The sequence below is a fragment of the Vipera berus genome, assembly GCF_964194415.1.
Source record: "Vipera berus genome assembly, chromosome: 1".
Taxonomy (NCBI): domain Eukaryota; kingdom Metazoa; phylum Chordata; class Lepidosauria; order Squamata; family Viperidae; genus Vipera; species Vipera berus.
In genome coordinates, this window is record NC_138202.1 from 31,899,599 (window position 1) to 31,920,987 (window position 21,389).

A 21,389-nucleotide genomic window follows, 5' to 3' on the forward strand; every position below is an offset into this window, starting at 1 on the left:
AATAATTATGGACTGTATAAGACACCATTTTCTGGATCCAGAACAAGAACTTTTTCCCTCCCAGCTCTGGCAAGTCCTGCTGAAGATCCATTAGCTGATCATGAATCACCTGGTTCTCTTAATGAAGGTAGGATGAAAGGACTTTATATTACAAAAGTTAAGAAAGTCAAAAGTAACGCTTATCCAAACTTTCCACTTATTTATTTACTTTAGTTTCTATGCTTCTCAATTCCTATTTGCTCTGAGTGGCTTGCAGGATTAACAGAACATAAGATTCAAACCAAACCAAGACAAATACATCCACTAACAGGCGTTAATCTGATGTGCAACTATTCAGGAGTAGTAACAAACTTTTAAGCTTCAAAGAATCATGTTTTCACTGCTCTTTGGAAGAAAACTAAAGAGGAGGTGATCCAAATGTCTACGGCCACATATTTCACAAGAGGGAGTTGTGATTACATGATTGACCTTCCAAGCAACTGTAGCAACCTGGATTACCATATGCTGTGCCAGCTGAAGGGTCTGAGTAGTTTTCAAGGATAGCCCTATGTGCAGTGAGTTGCAATAGGGCATACACTGGGTGACAAGAGTCTGGGTGAGCTGGGAAAACAAAAAAGGGCACCTTTCTTTTCCTTATAATTAGGGTGAGTTCTGCAACAATACCTGCTAGGTAATCAAGCACAACTACAAGGCTAGCTCTCAGATTTGAAAACACTGGTGAGGAATTAGGGACTTTTAAAATGAGAAAGGATAGGCAGAAGATGATTTTTTCAAAGTAGCCTAGCCTCAATCAAAAATTGATTTTAAAAAACAAACATGTTTTAGAATACCCCACTAGACGTGTGTTCCTAAATAAATACACAAGAGAAATTTTGGTTATCTCTGAAAAATTGCTTACATGATATATTATGAGCATCCTGCTATTGTTTGTAGAAGGGGAGAAAGCAAAGGTGTGCATAAGGAACTGCCTGCCTGGAAAAGTATGAAGGTTAACGAGAAACGGTGCTCCCTACTGACTTGTTTGGATTCAAAAAGGCTTGGACCAATTCATGGAAGTCGTAAGGACCAATGGCTATTAGACTTGATGACTGGTTGACTCTCTCTGAAGGCCATCTGGGAGACTTATGGGCTTCCTCCTGCAGTTGGTTTCCACTGTGAGAACAGAATGCTGGACTTGGTGGGTCACAGGTCCAACCCACCAGGGCACTGCTTATGTTATGTTCTAAACTTTTGGCAGGTTATTTTATAAGTTTACTTCCAAGCTGTACTAAAAGCAAATTGCCTCTGATACTAGGAATACTATTCAATCATCATGCTGAGCAGGCACTAATAGCTTTATCTAACACTTTCCGGGGTCTAAAACCACCAAATTCCCATCTGTACCTCTTTGGATGGGAAAAAAAAATTGTGTCTGTGCACATGTATCCATGCATGCATACATTTTGCAACTGGCAAAATAAAGCACTATTTGCTCACAAATTGACTCTAAGTTGTACTACATAAAGTGGATTATGTTGCTTATCATATATTCCATCCAATTTGGAGAAACATGTGTCTCTGAAATTTGTTAGTGAGAACAAACACAGAAGCGACCATCTTTTCTCATTCATAAGAGATTTTAAGAAAATTACAGAAAGAATGCTTACTGTTAAAAATGGATGCCTAGAATTCTGCAAAACTCGGTTTTCTGTCAGAGTATGTGCCACTTCATCCTGCAGGATAACCCAAATAGTAAAGAATATGTGACAATTCAGCTTCACTTATTATTTACTTTTAACAGCCTTTCTAAATGTCCTAGAAAATTAGGTAGAGCATTTAAAAGCCACTTTATATAATACAGGTAAGAAAAAGGTGGATTTCTTACAGACTGCATCTCAGAAAATTATCAATTCGGGAAAGGGCCATTTAGGCCCCTGAATCCAGTCTTCTGCTCAGTTCAGAAACCCAAATTCAAGCATCTCTGCCAGATGGCTTTGTATCCTCCATGTGAATACATCCAGGAAAGGAGACGCACGACTCTCAGAATAACTGGAACCACTGCTGAAGGATACCACTACTGTCAGAAGACATTTTCTGCACCTTACAATAACTTAAATCTATTATTCTAAGTTTTGTACTCTGAAGTGATAAAGAATGGGCCATGATCTGGAAAAGTGGTAGTGTATGCCCTGACCCCAGACTAATCAGACCTTTTAATCTCTCTTTCCTGGACTCTGTTCCTAGTGTCTCAATCATCCTCACAGTTGTTCACTGAACCTTTTTTCCAGTTTGTCTGAATCCCCAAAGTGTGGTGCCCAGAAGTACAGAGAATACTGGAGGAGTAGGAACTGACCCAGAACAGTATAAAGTGAAACTAAGATTTCCCATTATTTAGAAACTATGGTTCTGTTGAAGTACCTGAAAACCCCATTTGCCTTTTTGTACTCGCATCTTGTGGCTGTTTCATACTCTGCACTCAGCTATTATTACAGATTTCAAATATTTCAAAACTAATATTGCTAAGCCAGATGCCTTCATTCTGTGTTTCTGCATCTGTTTCCCATTTTTTAAGTGAGGAAACTTGCATTTGCTTCTATCATGTTTTATTTTATGAGCTTGAGCCCAATTCTGTAACATCATTTGATTTTTATTTCTGCCTTCTAAAGCCTCAGCTACTCCATACATTTGATAAGCATTTCTTTCCCCTCTTCTTCCAAATAATCAATAAAATGCTGTAGAGTGCTGGAACAAGGCTGAACTAGTGTAGATCACTTGATACTTCAACTGGACAACTGATGAGAACTCCGGGTAGTATGAAGTTTGAAATAGCTATGTGGCCACTTAACTGTCAAATCATTTAGCTTACACTTAGCCCCCACTAGCTCGCTAATCTCCTGCCATTCCTTGTCATTGGTTTGGCTGGCTAGGATTGAGGGGAGCTAGAGTTCAATGTCTGGAAGGACACACATTCACCATAACATAATTAATTTATAATTTAAGGACAGATATTTTTAACCCATGTGATACTAGCCAATTTTAGCCAAAATGAAAAGCCTAACATCAGGAAGTTGCTTCAAAAAAATACTACAACAAATCAGATTTAGTCTCTGTCTCTCTTTATCTAGGCTTTCATATTAGATTTGATAACCACAGATCAGTTCAGGTTGAACAAACTATAGTTGTCTAACTCACATATAATGCCAATTCATATAGTATGGGTTACAAACCACTGCAGTTGGGTTCAGATATCACCCAGAACCAGAACCAAAGCAACTACACTGACTTAATTTTATGTATGAAGTTTGCTCATATTGACAATTTCAAGTTTTGTTAATTGACTGACTTCAGTTACACCCTGTTCTGCAACATGTTTTCAAAGAACAGACTCCCGCATCCCAATGTCATTCCCCAATTATTTTAGTTGCCAACTATAATGACACAAAACATAGCTTGCCTAACTCTGATATTAAACTGTGAAGAAAGGAATGCATGAGGGAGAAGGAGAAAGAGAGGCTGAGGCCTGTCCAAGTAGTACTAATCTATGACTTGATGTCATATTAGAAAAAAAATTGATCTCAATTCTCTGAGAATTTAATTCATAAATAAGATGAAATGCATCTTGAGATTCAAAGACCTCAAGTTTGAAAAAAAAAGGAAAAAAAAAAGAAAACAGTCCTGGCATATTCAGCATTCCTATGGGTGTAGAAATCAGAAGGGGTAAATTATGACATCCTTACCTTTGCAACAATTACTTCCTTCTTTAGAATTTTCATGGCATAATAGCGTCCAGTTGCTTTCTCTTTCACCAGAATGACCTTTCCAAAAGTACCTTTTCCTAGGAGCTTAAGGTACTCAAATTCATTCATGGTCTGTTGAAGACAGGTTTAAAATGTTATATAGGCCAATTTTAAAAAAATGAAGGAAAATAACTGACAACTTAGACAGATCAGCCAGTTCTCTTATCACATGAATCCAGGATTTTCAAGAGAAGAATAAATCATAGTGGCTGAGTTTGCACATTATGCTAAAAGCAAAAAATAAACTGAATAAATTATGGCTTAACAGGATGAATGAACCCAGATATTCTACGCATTTATACAGAGATGTAAAGAAATTCCTTACTAACTGTATTCCAGATTTATCCTCTGAATTTTATTTATTTATTTATTTTAATTCCATTTATATCCCGCCCTTCTCCGAAGACTCAGGGCGGCTTACAAGCTTAGAATGAACAACTGTGTCAACATATGTCACTATCTAAGGCAGGGGTGTCAAACTGCCGGCCCGCAGGCAGGATGTGTCATGCGGAAGCTGCACCCACCCCATTGCTGGCAATGGCAAAATCATTCTGATTCGTTGTGCAACGTCATCTGATGTCGCGAGCTTGACATGTCTGATCTAAAGCAATGTTTCTCAACTTAAGCAATTTTAAGCTGTATGGACTTTAATTCCCAGAATGCTGCTGGCTGGGGAATTCTGGGAGTTGAAGTTCATAAAGCCTGAATTGGCTGAATTTGAGAAAAGCTGACCTAAGTATATGAATTAAACTTTCATATTTGCTACAGTAAATGCAAGCAACCTAGTTCCCTGGATAAGCTACAGGTAACAACTTAATAGCACTTAGACTTATACACCGCTCCATAATGCTTTACAGCCCTCTCTGAGCAGTTTACAAATATCAGCATGTTGCTTCCAACAATCTGGGTCCTCATTTTATTGACCTCAGAAGGATGGAAGGCTGAGTCTTCCTTATATACTCCTTACAGAACTCCTGGCTGTGGGTAGAGTTAGCCTGCAATACTGCATTCTAACATCTGTGCTACCAGGGCTCTTTATACTTAATTTATATTAACCCATGCCTGCCTTACAGTCTAAAATTCAGATATGGTTAAGCACAATCCAGTTTCCAGCCTCCTGGCTATTTCCCTGCCTGTTGTAAAATTTTATTACTGTATCCAACCATATAATTTGTCCCTGACCTCTACAGGGCATGGCACTACCTTTCAGAAAATTTTTAACTTCTTTAATTTTTCAACAAGAAACTCACCTAAAGTTGGCAAGGTACCCCAGGCATTCCTGCAACAGTTGCAGAAACCCAACCAACATAGCCATTGTTTAGGGATAGTAAATGCTAAAATCAAAATACATTGAAGAATAAGGTAAAGGTAAAGGTTCCCCCGCACTTGCGTGCTAGTTGTTTCCGACTCTAGGGGCCGGTGCTCATCTCCGTTTCAAAGCCGAAGAGCCAGCGCTTGTCCGAGGACGTCTCCGTGGTCATGTGGTAGACCTGGACTAGACGCCAAAGGCGCACGGAACGCTGTTACCTTCCCACCGTAGCGGTCCCTATTTATCTACTTGCATTTTTACGTGCTTTCGAACTGCTAGGTTGGCAGAAGCTGGGACGAGTAACAGGCGCTCACTCTGCTACGCGGCACTCAGGATTTGACCCGCCAAACTGCCGACCTTCTGATCGACAAGCTCAGCGTCCTAACCCACTGAGCCACCGCGTCCCTTACATTGAAGAATACAGAGCTGCAAAAGATATTCTATGGCGGTCTCCCAATTTGGTGCTCTTTAGATTAATTGAAACTACCTAAGAATCCTAGAAACTGGCAGGTACCAAATTGAAAAAGGCAGCTAATGACAACAAGGATATCTGGAATTCAACTGAGTGTGTGAGATTGAGAGATATTACTTACTACTTTGTGTTTTGGTTTGGTCATTGAAATTTCCATTTCTTCAGCACCTGAATTGTCACTGGGGGAACCAGATCGAAAATCCATGTTTTCTTCCTCTTGCTTCTTAAGGCCGTCTGCTACTGTTTGGATGGCTTTTGTCCATTCTTCCCTAAGAAAAAAATAAAAAAAACTATTTTATTGCGATGTGTGATTTTGAAAAAGGGTAGGGAAAAATGCAAAGCTTACTTCCAAGCTTATTTCCAAAAAATAATTGGGCTTAAATCATGTTTGAAATTTTAGAAAACAGGAATAGGAATACTGTTAGGAACCACAATTTTCCTGCTTAAGATATTTTAAATTCTAGTCTGGAGAAAAATGTGTTCTTCTGGTTATTATATAGGGCACCTGATTGGTAGCAGATGACAGAAATTTCAGTCTAACATACTTGAAGACTATTTATTGGGAAAGGCAAAAATACTAAACTCTGCTGTGTATGCATGCAATGTGCACTTTTATTATTGATGCACGATCACAAGTAGTTCCTTCTGCAAGAGTTCGCTATTCCATCCCAACCCAATCTGATAAAAGTGAATTTCATGGGAAATGAGATTGTAAAGCCCAGAGCACCAAACCAATAAAAAAGGAAGCATTTGAGAAGATGGAGCTCTCTAATAATGCTGAACATTTACATCTGCTTTTGCAAGTTGTTTTTGTATTTAAGACTGAAGGCAACATACCGCTCCTCTGGAGTCTCCACATGAAATGTTCTTTCAATTACTGTGGTCCACTGGAGGCATCTGATGATGAATGTGTTTGGTTTAGGTCTCTCTGTCTTCATCAACTGGCACTCTAGCGCAGATTGAGGGAAGAAAGTCATGGTACGTAAGCAGGTTTAAATAATCATTTGTCTTTATTCTTATCCAGCAAACAGTTGTGATTAATCAGGCATAGAAATCTCTGCAAGTAGTTCTTCAAGAAAGAAACTAACAGAACAGACTAAAGTGGAAACTCACTTTCAATGGCTGCCTTATGATATGCAAAGCCATCAGCACTTTTGCCTGGCCCCGAATCAAAACCATATGTTGTGCCCATTTCACTAAACATATAAAAATTAAAGAGTATGAAAAAGCACTGACCAAAATAAATAATTTGCCCCTATAACTACCTTACTTTGTGGGAAGCACAACTGTCTTCACATAACTTAAATCCTGCATCAAGAAATGATTGCAGCTCATGGGCATTTTTATACTGCACCTTTTACAGCTTTCCTAATTCACCCTTCCCCTTCATGGATTACTGTCTTGTCGTGGCGAAGGGGCTTGCGTAATTCAATGAAGCTATGAGCTATGCCATGCAGGGCCACCCAAGACGGAAAGGTCATAGCAGAGAGTTCTGACAAAACGTGATCCACTGGAGAAGGAAATGGCAAACCACTCCAGTATCTTTGCCATGAAAACCCTATGAACAGTACCAAAAGGCAAAACGATATGACGCTGGAAGATGAGCCCCTCAGGTCGGAAGGCGTCCAATATGCTACTGGGGAAGAGCAGAGGGCTAGTACTAGTAGCGCCAGAAAGAATGAAGCGACTGGGCCAAAGCCGAAAGGACGCTCAGCTGTGGATATGTCTGGTGGTGAAAGGAAAGTCCGATGCTGTAAAGATTTTTTCTCCATAGGAACCTGGAATGTAAGATCCATGAATCAAGGAAAGCTGGACATGGTCAAACAAGAGATGACAAGACTAAACATTGACATCTTACGTATCAGCGAACTAAAATGGACAGGAATGGGTGAATTTAATTCAGATGACCATCAGGTATACTACTGCGGGCAAGAATCCCTCAGAAGAAATGGAGTAGCCTTCATAGTCAATAAAAAAGTAGGAAAAGCAATACTGGGATACAATCCTCAAAATGACAGAATGATCTCAGTTCGAATCCAAGGCAAACCATTCAATATCACAGTACTCCAAGTCTATGCCCCAACCACCGGTGCTGAAGAGGATGAAATTGACCGGTTCTATGAAGCCCTACAGCACCTTATAGAACTAACACCCAAAAATGATGTCCTTATCGTCATGGGGGATTGGAATGCTAAAGTAGGAAGCCAAAAGATAACCGGAATAACAGGCAAGTTTGGCCTTGGAGTACAAAATGAAGCAGGGCACAGGCTGATAGAATTTTGTCAAGAGAATACGATGGTCATAGCAAACACTCTTTTCCAACAACCCAAGAGACGGCTTTACACATGGACATCACCAGACGGTCAACACAGAAATCAGATTGACTATATGCTCTGCAGCCAAAGATGGAGAAGCTCTATACAGTCAGTAAAAACAAGACCAGGAGCTGACTGTGGCTCAGACCATGAGCTTCTTGTTGCAAAGTTTAGGCTTAAATTAAAGAAAGTAGGGAAAAGCACTAGGCCAGTCAGGTATGAGTTAAATCATATCCCTGTTGAATATAGCAAACACTCTTTTCCAACAACCCAAGAGACGGCTTTACACATGGACATCACCAGATGGTCAACACAGAAATCAGATTGACTATATGCTCTGCAGCCAAAGATGGAGCAGCTCTATACAGTCAGTAAAAACAAGACCAGGAGCTGATTATGGCTCAGACCATGAGCTTCTTGTTGCAAAGTTTAGGCTTAAATTAAAGAAAGTAGGGAAAAGCGCTAGGCCAGTCAGGTATGAATTAAATCATATCCCTGTTGAATATACAGTAGAGGTGACAAATAGATTTAAGGAATTAGATCTGATAGACAGAGTGCCTGAAGAACTATGGACAGTGGTTCGCAACATTGTACAACAGGTAGCAACCAAAACCATCCCAAAGAAAAAGAAATGCAAGAAAGCAAAATGGCTGTCTGAGGAAGCTTTGCAAATAGCTGAGGAAAGGAGGGAAGCGAAAGGCAAGGGAGAAAAAGAAAGATATGCCCAATTAAATGCAGAATTCCAAAGAATAGCTAGAAGAGATAAGAATGCCTTCTTAAATGAACAGTGCAAAGAAATAGAAGAAAACAATAGAATAGGGAGGACCAGAGATCTTTTCAAGAAAATTGGAGAGATGAAAGGGACTTTTCATGCAAAAATGGGCATGATAAAGGACCAAAATGGCAGGGACCTAACAGAGGCAGAAGAGATTAAGAAGAGGTGGCAAAATTACACAGAACTATACAAGAATGATCTTAATGTCCCTGATAATCACAATGAGGTGGTCACTGACCCCGAGCCAAACATCCTAGAATGTGAAGTGAAGTGGGCCTTAGAAAAGCTGAGCAACAACAAAGCTAGTGGAGGTGACAGTATTCCAGCTGAGCTATTCAAAATCTTAAAAGACGATGCAGTAAAAGTGCTACACTCAATTTGCCAGCAAATTTGGAAAACTCAACAGTGGCCACAGGATTGGAAAAGATCAGTTTACATTCCAATTCCAAAGAAAGGCAGTGCCAAAGAATGTTCAAACTATCGCACCATTGCACTCATTTCTCATGCTAGTAAAGTTATGCTTAAAATTCTACAAGCTAGACTCCAGCAGTATGTGGATCGAGAACTACCAGAAGTACAGGCAGGATTTCGAAGAGGCAGAGGAACTAGCGATCAAATTGCTAACATACGCCGGATCATGGAGAAAGCTAGAGAGTTCCAGAAAAACATCTACTTCTGCTTCATTGACTATGCTAAAGCCTTTGATTGTGTGGATCATAACAAACTCTGGCAAGTCCTTAAAGAGATGGGCATACCAGACCATCTTATTTGTCTCTTGAGAAATCTATAAGCGGGCCAAGAAGCAAGAGTGAGAACTGGACACGGAACCACTGATTGGTTCAAAATTGGGAAAGGAGTCCGGCAAGGCTGTATACTGTCGCCTTGCCTATTTAACTTATATGCAGAGCACATCATGAGAAAGGCAGGGCTAGATGAATCAAAAGTTGGAATTAAGATTGCCGGAAGAAACATCAACAACCTAAGATATGCAGATGATACCACTCTAATGGCAGAAAGTGAAGAAGAACAAGAGCCTCTTGTTGCGGGTGAAGAAGGAGAGTGCAAAACTTCATTGACTATGCTAGAGCCTTTGATTGTGTGGATCATAACAAACTGTGGCAAGTTCTTAAAGAGATGGGAGTACCAGACCATCTTATTTGTCTCTTGAGAAATCTATATGCGGATCAAGAAGCAACAGTGAGAACTGGACACGGAACCACTGATTGGTTCAAAATTGGGAAAGGAATCCAGCAAGGCTGTATACTGTCACCCTGCCTATTTAATTTATATCCAGAGCACATCATGAGAAATGCAGGGCTAGATGAATCAAAAGTTGGAATTAAGATTGCCGGAAGAAACATCAACAACCTAAGATATGCAGATGATACCACTCTAATGGCAGAAAGTGAAGAGGAACTAAAGAGTCTCTTGTAGCGGGAGAAGGAGAGTGAAAAAGTTGGCTTGAAACTTAACATTAAGAAAACCAAGATCATGGCATCTGGCCCTCTCAATTCCTGGCAAATAGATGGGGAAGAAATGGAGGTAGTGACAGATTTTATTTTCCTGGGCTCCAAGATCACTGCAGATGGGGACTGTAGCCATGAAATTAAAAGACGCTTGCTCCTTGGGAGGAAAGCCATGGCAAATCTAGACAGCACACTAAAAAGCAGAGACATCACCCTGTCAACAAAAGTGCGTATAGTCAAGGCTATGGTCTTCCCAGTTGCAATGTATGGCAGTGAAAGCTGGACCATAAGAAAGGCTGAGCGCCAAAGAATTGAAGCCTTTGAACTATGGTGCTGGAGAAGACTCCTGCGAGTTCCTTGGACTGCAAGGCGATCAAACCGGTCAGTCCTAGAGGAGATCAACCCTGACTGCTCTTTAGAAGGCCAGATCCTGAAGCTAAAACTCAAATACTTTGGCCACCTAATGAGAAGGAAGGACTCACTGGAGAAGAGCCTAATGCTGGGAAAGGTTGAGGGCAAGAGAAGAAGGGGACGACAGAGAATGAGGTGGCTGGATGGAGTCACTGAAGCAGTAGGCGTGAGCTTCGATGGACTCCAGAAGATGGTAGAGGACAGGAAGGCCTGGAAGAACGTTGTCCATAGGGTCGCGATGGGTCGGACACGACTTCGCAACTAACAACAATAATTCACCCTTACTCTACAACAGGTAGTCCTTGAGTTACAAACAATTACCTGCAGAGCATGGGGAGGTCCAAGGAAAAAGATTGCAGGGTATGTACGTGAGAACTCATTTCACTGGAATGTCATCTTCTAATACCATTCTTGTTTCACTGTTAAATGGTTTTATGAAGCTCAAGCGCTAAAAGAGCCTCTTTTTAATTTAAACACCAAATGCTAAAGCAGACCTGCTTACTGAAGTCCAAGTGTAATAATGGGGATATAAAGATAGTCTACTATCAAGAGAATGTAGCACATTTCAGTTGTAATCATTAGAATTTTGGATGCTTTTGTGTTTATACTCTGGTATTATTAAGGCAGCAACTCAAAGTTCATGCTTCCTTTTAAAACTCAAAGCTTCCAATTATAACAAGATTAAATATTCATCATTACTGGCTGTATTTCTTTCCTCTACCTTCTCTTTCTTTCTTAGCTGCTGCATTTGAACCCGTGTATTTATGCCTAATTTCCTGATGAACTGTGAAGCCCCTCAAAAAGTACTTTGCTTTTTTTAATGACATGAAAATTTAGTTTTTCATTCAAAGCACACCAAGGTTACTCTGCATCCAACTGAAAGAATTCGAGTAGATTTAAAAGGAAAGAGTGCATTAAATAACTAAAGAAAAGAGGTTTTACCAAGAAAAATGCACTTAAAAAAGTCATTATCCCATGAAAGAAAGAAATGCCACTGTTTATATTTGTTTATATTAATTCTGTGGTCATTGGCATCTCTTCTTAAACTGAACCTAAATTCATAAACCAATTCTGCCAGACTACATAACCTGGCATTATACAGATCATTAGGAATACAACTTCAATAAACTCCAGCAACTATAAGAGTTGCATTCAAAAACATCATCAGGAAACTACCAACTTGCCTACTTCTCATTCATGACTCCCAGATATAAAGAAACTGCCTTTTACAAATTCTGTCCAGTAATCTATTTATGGAAAAGCTGATGGTTTGGTCAGAACAATCTGAAGTCCCAGGACATGGTATGGTTGGAGTCACAGTTTAAAGCACTTGCTCCCAAAGTGAGGCATGAAATCTTGAAAACTGTTTATGGCAGACTCAGATGAGTGTCAGCTTGATGGCTTTCTCTGAGATAGAAGAAGGCCAGAGAATATCTATTGGTTGCTTTCAAGGGGCTTATTTGTGCAGTTTACATATGTGCAAAGAACAGCCTTAAGCCGAAGGTCAAGAGGAAAGCCTCAACAAACCCTATCCCAAATCCAAAGAAAATAAACCAGGGCAACAGGGAAGAATGAAGTAACAGAACACAGTACTAATTGCTGAATACTCAGCAGTGATCAAGGCATTTCAAAACATTGCCAGTGTGGCAGAAGAACTGAAGCAGGGGAATATCTTGCAGAAAAGAATGTGCATTAGAAGACAGTTGTGTCATAATGCTCAGCTTTGGGACTTTCCTAGAAGAGTCAGTGCTGTATAGGTTAAAGTGGCAGAAATGTGATGCACGGAATCTATAAAGAGTAATTGTGTTTTCTATTACTAAGCAAACGCTAAGCCAGACATATAAAAAAGGTAAAGGTAAAGGTTCCCCCGCACATGCGTGCTAGTCGTTTCCGACTCTAGGGGCCGGTGCTCATCTCCGTTTCATAGCCGAAGAGCCAGCGTTTGTCCGAGGACGTCTCCGTGGTCATGTGGCTGGCATGACTAGACGCCAAAGGCGCACGGAACGCTGTTACCTTCCCACCATAGTGGTCCCTATTTTTCTACTTGCATTTTTACGTGCTTTCGAACTGCTAGGTGGGCAGAAGCTGGGACGAGTAACAGGCGCTCACTCTGTTACGCGGCACTCGGGATTCGACCCGCCAAACTGCCGACCTTCTGATCGACAAGCTCAGCGTCCTAACCCACTGAGCCATATATGGAAACCTAAATAGAAACAAATGAATAAAGAATGTATAAGCAATCTGGTACTCCCAAAAAGATTTGGACTACATATCCTATAACCCTGAATTGGCCTGGCCAATGAGAAGAGACTAGAGGAGTTACAGACCAATACAATTCAAGGGAATTAGATTAATTACTAACACAGGGGGGAAAGATGGCATGAAACCTTCACGTTTGCACTTTTGATGGTTGCTACAGTATGTGTCTGTGTATCACTATCATCCAAATGAAATCCAAATCCAAAGGCTATAGGGACAGCATTTTTCTTATTTTTCTTATTGCCACACAACGAACAGATCTAATTGTATCTACGATATATTCTCAGAAGACTCAGTCTCCTCAGCAAGAAGGAAAAAAGAAGACCTGGACGTGGACTTGTACAAATCCAATTCTTTAATACCACAGTGGTAAACATCTGAACTTATTACCAAATTCTAGTTGTTTTTGTTTCCTGCCTTGACCTATGGATTTATGTTTCCCAGAAGCAAGGATAAGCCTTAATATACCAACCAAGAGCCATGAGCAGATGAATGCTTCTCTGGTATGGGCCAAAATTATTTTGTCCTCCCCCAGCAATTGTTGACCCCAATCTGACCCATTTGCAAGGGTATTTTTTTAGTAGTCTAACAAGAGAAGACTAGAAGAGGAAATGTTGTGAGAGTTAAAATTATTTTGACCTCAAATGTGACTAACTATACTATTATTGCTGTATGCCATAAGCAGTGGAATACGACCAATTAAAATCGACATGTTTCCTCTAAATCAGCACTCTCCCATTGATATTTGTTAAGCTTGCTGATCTAGCAATCTTTAAAAGTACACAGCAAGATGAATAATAAGAGATTTGTCAGTTAATAACCACTATAATTCAAGAATGTCACAGAGAAATGTTTTGTTTAGTGAACAATATGCTGTCTAATTACCCTGCTCAATCATTACAGAACACGTCAAGAAGCAAAATTTATCTGAAAAAAAAATCCTGTAGAATATTTTAAAGAAAAATAATCATACCATATTTCACCAAAATTGCTACTTGCATCCTCCTCCTCAACTCCATTAAGTTGCTTAGACTCAAGGTTATTAATTAAATTAATAACCTTGAGTCTAAATTAAAGGAACTGGCAGACATGATCTCAGAACCACTGAACTATATTTTTCAAAGATCCTGGAGCACTGGGGAACTACCAGAGGACTGGAAGAGAGCTGATGTAGTTCCCATCTTCAAAAAAGGGAAAAAAATAGATCCAGGAAACTACAGACCTATCAGCCTGACCTCAATACCTGGGAAGATTCTGGAAAAGATAATGAAACAACAAATCAGTGAACACCTTGATGCAAACAAAGTCATCACTAAAAGTCAACATGGGTTTGTCAAAAACAGATCATGCCAGACAAATCTTATTACATTCTTTGACCAAGTGACAAAATTAGTGGACCAGAGGAACGCTGTAGATATAATTTACTTGGACTTCAGTAAGGCATTTGATAAAGTAGATCACAACCTACTACTTGATAAGATAGAAAAATGTGGGTTAGATAGCATTACCACCAGATGGATTCATAGCTGGCTGACAGGCCGTACTCAGCGTGTGGTCCTCAATGGAACCGCATCTACACGGAAGGAAGTGTGTAGTGGGGTGCCCCAGGGCTCTGTTCTGGGCCCAGTGCTCTTCAATATCTTCATTAATGATTTGGATGAGGGGATAGATGGGGAACTCATCAAATTTGCAGACGACACCAAGCTGGCAGGAATAGCCAATACTCCAGAAGATAGGCTTAAGATACAGAAGGATCTGGACAGACTCGAACACTGGGCACTATCTAACAAAATGAAATTCAATGGTGAAAAAAGTAAGGTTCTACATTTAGGCAGGAAAAATCAAATGCATAGGTATAGTATAGGTCAGACATGTCAAACACAATGCCCGGGGGCCGGATCCGGCCCGCGAGTGGTTTCATGTGGCCTGCAAAGCCATCCTGGAAACAGTGAGGGAACGGCCCCCACTGCCTTGGCCCTGGCCCAGAGACCCTCCTTCTGCCAGAGACCCTCAGATATGTCCCACTCCTGCCCAGGCCCCTATAGGCACCCTTGATGCAAATGATATAGAGCTGTCCACGCCCACCCAGTAGGCCATACGCACTCTAGCTATGCCCACCCAGTAGGCCACACCCACCCTGGCCATACCCACCCGGCCCCCTGAGGGCAACTGCAATGCTGATGCGGCCCTCAATGAAATTGAGTTTGACACCCCTGGTATAGGTGGTACCTTGCTCAATAGTAGTAACTGTGAGAGGGATCTCGGAGTCTTAGTAGACAATCACTTCAATATGAGCCAGCAGTGTGCTGCAGCTGCCAAAAAAGCCAACACAGTGCTAGGTTGCATTAACAGAGGGATAGAATCAAGATCAAGTGAAGTACTAATACCACTTTACAATGCTTTGGTAAGGCCACACCTGGAATACTGCATCCAGTTTTGGTCACCACGATGTAAAAAAGATGTCGAGACTCTAGAAAGGGTACAGAGAAGAGCAACCAAGATGATTAGGGGGCTGGAGGCTAAAACATATAGGGAACGGTTGCTGGAATTGGGTATGTGTAGTTTAATGAAGAGAAGGGTGAGGGGTGACATGATAGCAGTGTTCCAATATCTCATGGGCTACCACAAAGAAGAGGGAGTCAAGCTATTCTCCAAAGCACCTGAAAGCAGGACAAGAAGCAACGGATGGAAACTAGTCAAGGAGAGAAGCAACCTAGGACTAAGGAGAAACTTCCTGACAGAACAATTAACCAGTGGAACAACCTGCCTCCAGAGGTGGTGAATGCTCCAACACTGGAGGTTTTTAAGAAGAGACTGGACAGCCATTTGCCTGAAATGGTATAGTGTTTCCTGCCTGAGCAGGGGGTTGGACTAGATGACCTCCAAGGTCCCTTCCAACTTATTATTATTATTATTATTATTATTATTATTATTATTATTATTATTATTATTATTATTATTATATTATGATATCAATTTACTTCCTCACTTCTAACATATCAGACAAAGGAAAAAACAGAACAGACCGCAAATAGGAAAAACTATGATTTAAAGAACAAGGAGCTACATCTTCACTGATCTAAAAGCAGACAGAGTGATGGCCACACCCTCAGTGAGTGCAGATTAGGAAATATGCCAAATGCTCTTTTCATATTTGCAAAAAACAGGTCTACAGATGTATTAAACTGAAGAGAACTTCAGAAAAAGGAAGACCTACAGGAATAGCTTCCTATAATTTTTAAACTTTCTAAGGCTAGATACGAAATATGTTCTCTTGGGTAGGACCAAGGCTGCAGCTGGAAAACCAACACCTGATCAGCCATTGTTTAGTAGTTGAACCACTGTTAGGTATTCTGTGGTTCCATGATTTTATAGGAAAAGCAAATTTGGGCTCCTGTGTCTAGATATCTGATATCATCAAAACTCTACAGCAAAACTGGCTGGATGTAGAACAGAAAATACAAACAATATGATTTCTCTCCCGAATATGTAGCACTTACATGGGAGACTTTTAATTTTATCAAGCTACTTAATAGAGTAAAAAGCAATGGAAAAGCAAAATTTAAAAAGGTTTGGGAAACTGTTTAAAAAACAAAACTAAAACATCTGACCCCTATTGCCCCCAAATCTTCTTCCTTGCAACTTTGGGGAGAAAAAATAATATCAATTCAAATACGGGAAGACAATACATATGGTATCTACAAATGAGACAAATTTCTCCTTCTGGCATGCTATAATAAATCTTTCAGGCAATTCCCATGCCTTAAAAATCAACATCCCTGAATCTTAATACATTCCAAATATTTCAGTGCATGCCAATAAGATTGTATGTATCTTTAACTCACAATGATTGAACAATAACCCAAAGTCCTATGAGCAATCCTACTGATTTCAACTCAAAATGTGGAAACAAGATTTAAGTGTACGAAAAGAGCACTATCCTTCTAAGGAGTTAATGACATCACAAAGGATTTAGATGATGAGTTTTGAGAAGGGGAAGGAAATCTACTGGAAATTAATTATAGTCTAGACTATGTATCATATGATTCTTTCCCCATGGAAAACAAAGGATGCAACAGAAACAATTAGTCAATCGTGATTGATCTACCGAAGTTAAGCTGGGTCTGACCTGGTTATGGGAGACCACCAAGAAATTTGAGCCTATCCTGAAATAGGATAGCAACAAACTATTTCTCTGGTATTGCCAAAAATATATAAGACCATTAAGTCATTAGGAGTATAGTACTGGAAGCTGAATTCAAAGCACATTTACTTCTTCAGAAATACTTAACATTCCAAAAATTTGTCTTGAAGGGAAAAAACAGCAATCCATTCCCAAATCCTGGACAGAATTAAAATGTGCAGAATTTTGATTGACTCATAAAAGAGGAGCAATAAGAGAGGCAGACTTCAGGTAGTGCACAAAATTCAACCAGAAGCAGAAGATGATCAGGAAATACTTTGCCAAAAGACTATGTGAGTGGATTACTCTGACAAGCTCATGCAATAATTTGCCAGAAAATATACAATACAAGTGTGTTTTAGAAGGGGTGAACAGGTAGAGGCAAAGAAGTTGTGGGAGCTTTTTCTGTTATTTCCAGCAGATAAACTAGACATTTTTGACAACATTACACCAAGAATAAAACAAAATAAGGTCTGCACTAACTCATAATCTTTATAGACCAGGACTGAGACAGCATTATTGTTTGGTTAGCATTATATTTTATATGAACCCTGTATAATGGCATAATGAGATGTATGAACCCAGAAACCATGGTTTGTTTCTTTAAATGTGTTGTTATTATTGTTATTGTTGTTGTTATAATAAATAGAAAGACTGTGGCAAAGGCAAGCAAGGGTAGTACCAATAGTAATAGGCGCCTTGGGTGCAATCCCAAAACAACTGGAGCACCACTTGAACACCATTGGCACTGACAAATTCACCATTAGTCAATTGCAAAAGGCGGCTTTACTAAGAACTGCTTCCATCCTGCAACGATATCTGTAATACCATCAAACATCCACATCTGCCTATCTCAGGTCCTTGGTAAGGACTCGATAGGTAGACAAAAATGCGAAATCCAGTCTGAACATCTGGCTGATTGTGCAATTAATAATAACAACAACAACAACAACAACAACAACAGAGTTGGAAGGGATCTTGGAGGTCTTCTAGTCCAACCCCCTGATCAGGCAGGAAAGCCTATACCATTTCAGACAAGTGGCTGTCCAGTCTCTTCTTAAAAACTTCCAATGTTGGAGCTTTAGAGCAGATAAGATGCAAGTAGATCCTGCAATGTGCTTCTGTTCAGGATTCCAGACAATATCATCATTTGAGTGGATACACTACTCCGCTTTGCTAGTTTTACCTTCCCACCTCCCAGGCAGAGTTCTTCCTGGGCCTAATAAACAGATTCCTCTATTAAGGACTACTCTGAGGGTTTCTCCCTTGTTTCTTCTCTCTCTCTCTCTCTCTTTTTTTTGCGTATTTCTGCATTTTTTCATCCTGCACCTCCCAAACTTGTTAAACTTTCCTCTTAAGCAGGGTCATTTTTGTGAAAAAATCACTATAAAAAATAACGGTTAGTATACATGGTATAACTGAATCATCATCCAGCTACTAAATGTTACATGGAAAGAAAAAAGCTTTCCCCCCCTGCCTTTTATCTTTGAAGTGGGGGCATGTTTTTATTCACAAAAGAGAGGTAGAGCAGAGCTTGCATATCAATAAAAGTAAAGACTTCCCAAAATTGCATGTGGGTCCCTGGATGGAAAGTCTGGATTCCACACATATTTTAGTGAAACTTTTAACTCTCTGTGATACAGGAGTAATGGCAGCAGATCAACCCCCACCCCACCCCTTATATTTTCTTTCCTTCTCTTTCTACTTCTCTCCTCCATTTTTTCTTTCTTTGGCTATTTCTGGTGGAAGGACGACAGAAAGAAGAATAAGTATGTGCATGTACTTGTATGTTTTCTGTGAGAATTATATTTGTGCGTGTACGCACATGCTTTTATAAATTGGTTAGTTTCTTTTAAAGAAGAATTAATTTTAATCAATGCTAATTATTTCAATTATTTGGGAGGGCGTTCCTTTCTTTTGGAATATGGTTTGGCCATGAACATATACAGGTATAAGTATGCCATATGTACATGTTAGTGGAAAAATGACTTAAGTAGCTAAATCATGTTTTAAAAAGGTACAATTAGTTAGGTACAGATCTTGAAGCCTGAACCTTGTGAAATACTTACGAGCCACTGAAAAATTGTTTAAGGGGGATTCTCGCTGGTCAACATCTTGAGGTCGCTCTTTATAACCAATAAACGTTCCATCATTCTTCAACAGAAAGTACCTTGGCCTCCATGTTTTAATGTACTCTCCTGAGATGGGGGAAAAGAAGAACCAGAATTAAGAATAATTCATAAGTTAGGGATATTTTCTTCATACCAATATTACTACTATATATAAAAACAATTACTACATGTCTTTTAATTCAGAAAACTGGCTTTAGGTTTTATTTTTCAAAAACTCACTTTTGCCCTTTTATTTTGATCATTTAACTTTTATCATACAAATGGTACCACTTAATACATGATTTGATTGCACAAATCCTTTTTAATTCTTGCTTCTGCATCCCCTTTTGTTCAATCTTGTCTGATTCTCAGAGCCTGCCTGGACAAATCCCTACTGTTTTCTTGGCAAGGCTTTTCAGAAATGGTTTGCCATTGCAGCATTCCAAGGGCTGAGAGAAAGTGACTGGGCCAAGGTGGGACTAGAAGTCTCCTGGTTCCTAGCCTGATTATTTAGTCAATCAGAGGTTCAGACTGGATTTGGCATTTCTATCCACCTATCAAGTCCTTCCCAAGGATCTGGGACAGGTAGATGTTGATGTTTGATGGTGTTAGAGGTATCATTGCTGGATGTAAGCTGTTCTGAATAAAGCTGCCTTTTGCAATTGGATGATGGTGAATTTGTCAATGCCAATGGTGTTTAAGTAGTGGCCAATTGTTTTGGGATTGCACCCAATGCTCCTATTACTATTTGCTTTCTTTTGCCACAGTTGTTCTATTTCTATTTGCAGATCTTTGTATTTTGTTATCTTTTCCAATTCTTTCTCTTCTATTGTTATTATATTTATTTGCCATCCATCTCGTGGTTTGAGATGACTCAAATATTTAAAAACAATTTTATCCATTCCTATTTCTAGACTCTAATTATCTTTTGGCACGCTGGCTGAGGAATTCTGGGAGTTGAAGTCCACAAGTCATAAAAGGGCCAATTTTGAAGACACCTGCATTAGAGTGATCCCCAACCTTAGGGAAAGGAAAAGGAAGATCTTAACATGAGGCACAAAATGGCTAGCACCTGAACAGGAGTACCATGTACAGTATTACAGCTCTTTGCTACAAATCTCACTCATATTCATGCAACTATATAGCTAGAGGTCTTCTGAAAATGAAAAATCAAATACACCAATACATGTGCTAGACCAGGGGTAGGCAACCTCGGCTCTTTTATGACTCATGGACTTCAATTCCCAGAATTCCTGAGTCATGCTGACTCAGGAATTCTGGGAGTTGAAGTCCATGAGTCATAAAAGAGCCGAGGTTGCCTACTCCTGTGCTACACAAACTGAGAAGGGAGGAAAGAGTAAGACAGGTGAATCTTGCCTTTCATCTACTACTGTTTCTCCCATCCAATAAGCAATACCTACAGCAATTATTCTGCTGGCAGAGGCATACATCTGGTAATGATTTGGCAACTGGACTTCATGACTTTCAAAGAAAATGTTCAGAGCTTCTTTGACATGCCCAGATACCTCGGGGTTCCATCTGCTATTTAATGCACTATTTTTCCACTGTAGCAGAAGGGCTTTTGAAAAGCAATTTCATACTAGATAGGGCTTTAACAGTTTCACAATAGCATTAACTACTGAACTTGTAAAATGTTAACACAGCTTTGTTTCACTTTTTAATCTGCTTGCAATTTAGGATTTGAATTCTATATTATTTTTTTGGAATGCATTTTAAAAATCCTATGTAACCTCAAAAAGAAAAGAAAAGTCAAAACAGATGTCCTACATATTATTTTTCTGTTATTGTCATTTTTCATTCTGACAAGTGAAGGTTTTTTTTTCACATTTACATTTTGCAGTGCAAGTATTTTAAAACAATGGGTTGTGTCATTAATTAGCCTGCTGTTTTTGCAAAGCACCAGCCTTATTTAAGCAAATAAACAGACAAACCTGACCTTTTGGGCAAAACTACTCATTAAGCTTCCCTTTTTTAAAAACATACTTAATGCTGATTGCTGTTTTTTTTCTTTTTTAAAGAACAAGCAATTAATTGCATATCCTTATCTAGACTGATGTACTCGAGGAAAGATTTTTTGTGAAGAAGGAAGGTCATACTCTGGAAATGCTGAAGAACACTATATATACCTTACTGTTATTTTCCTTTTTCAGAATAGAACTCAGGTATTAACTAACCAAACAGTAAATACAGAGACAGGTCATTGGAACACAGATACCTTGCATAATATAATTTCATGAAATCTCATCCTGCTTTGCAGTTCTAGCACTGAAAAACTTTACTTTCCTATAAAA

General features: G+C 39.5%; 1 protein-coding gene across 1 annotated transcript in view; it reads right to left on the minus strand.

Annotated features, from left to right (window-relative positions):
• AKT1 (AKT serine/threonine kinase 1) overlaps positions 1 to 21,389 on the minus strand; it is a 118,327-nt gene that overhangs the window by 25,981 nt on the left and 70,957 nt on the right. The window contains exons 3-7 of the mRNA XM_081313090.1: positions 19,036 to 19,164; positions 6,395 to 6,506; positions 5,679 to 5,826; positions 3,717 to 3,848; positions 1,647 to 1,712 (exon numbers count right to left, since the gene is read on the minus strand). Coding sequence (XP_081169216.1) covers positions 1,647 to 1,712; positions 3,717 to 3,848; positions 5,679 to 5,826; positions 6,395 to 6,506; positions 19,036 to 19,164 — 587 coding nt within the window. The remainder of the gene's footprint in view (positions 1 to 1,646; positions 1,713 to 3,716; positions 3,849 to 5,678; positions 5,827 to 6,394; positions 6,507 to 19,035; positions 19,165 to 21,389) is intronic.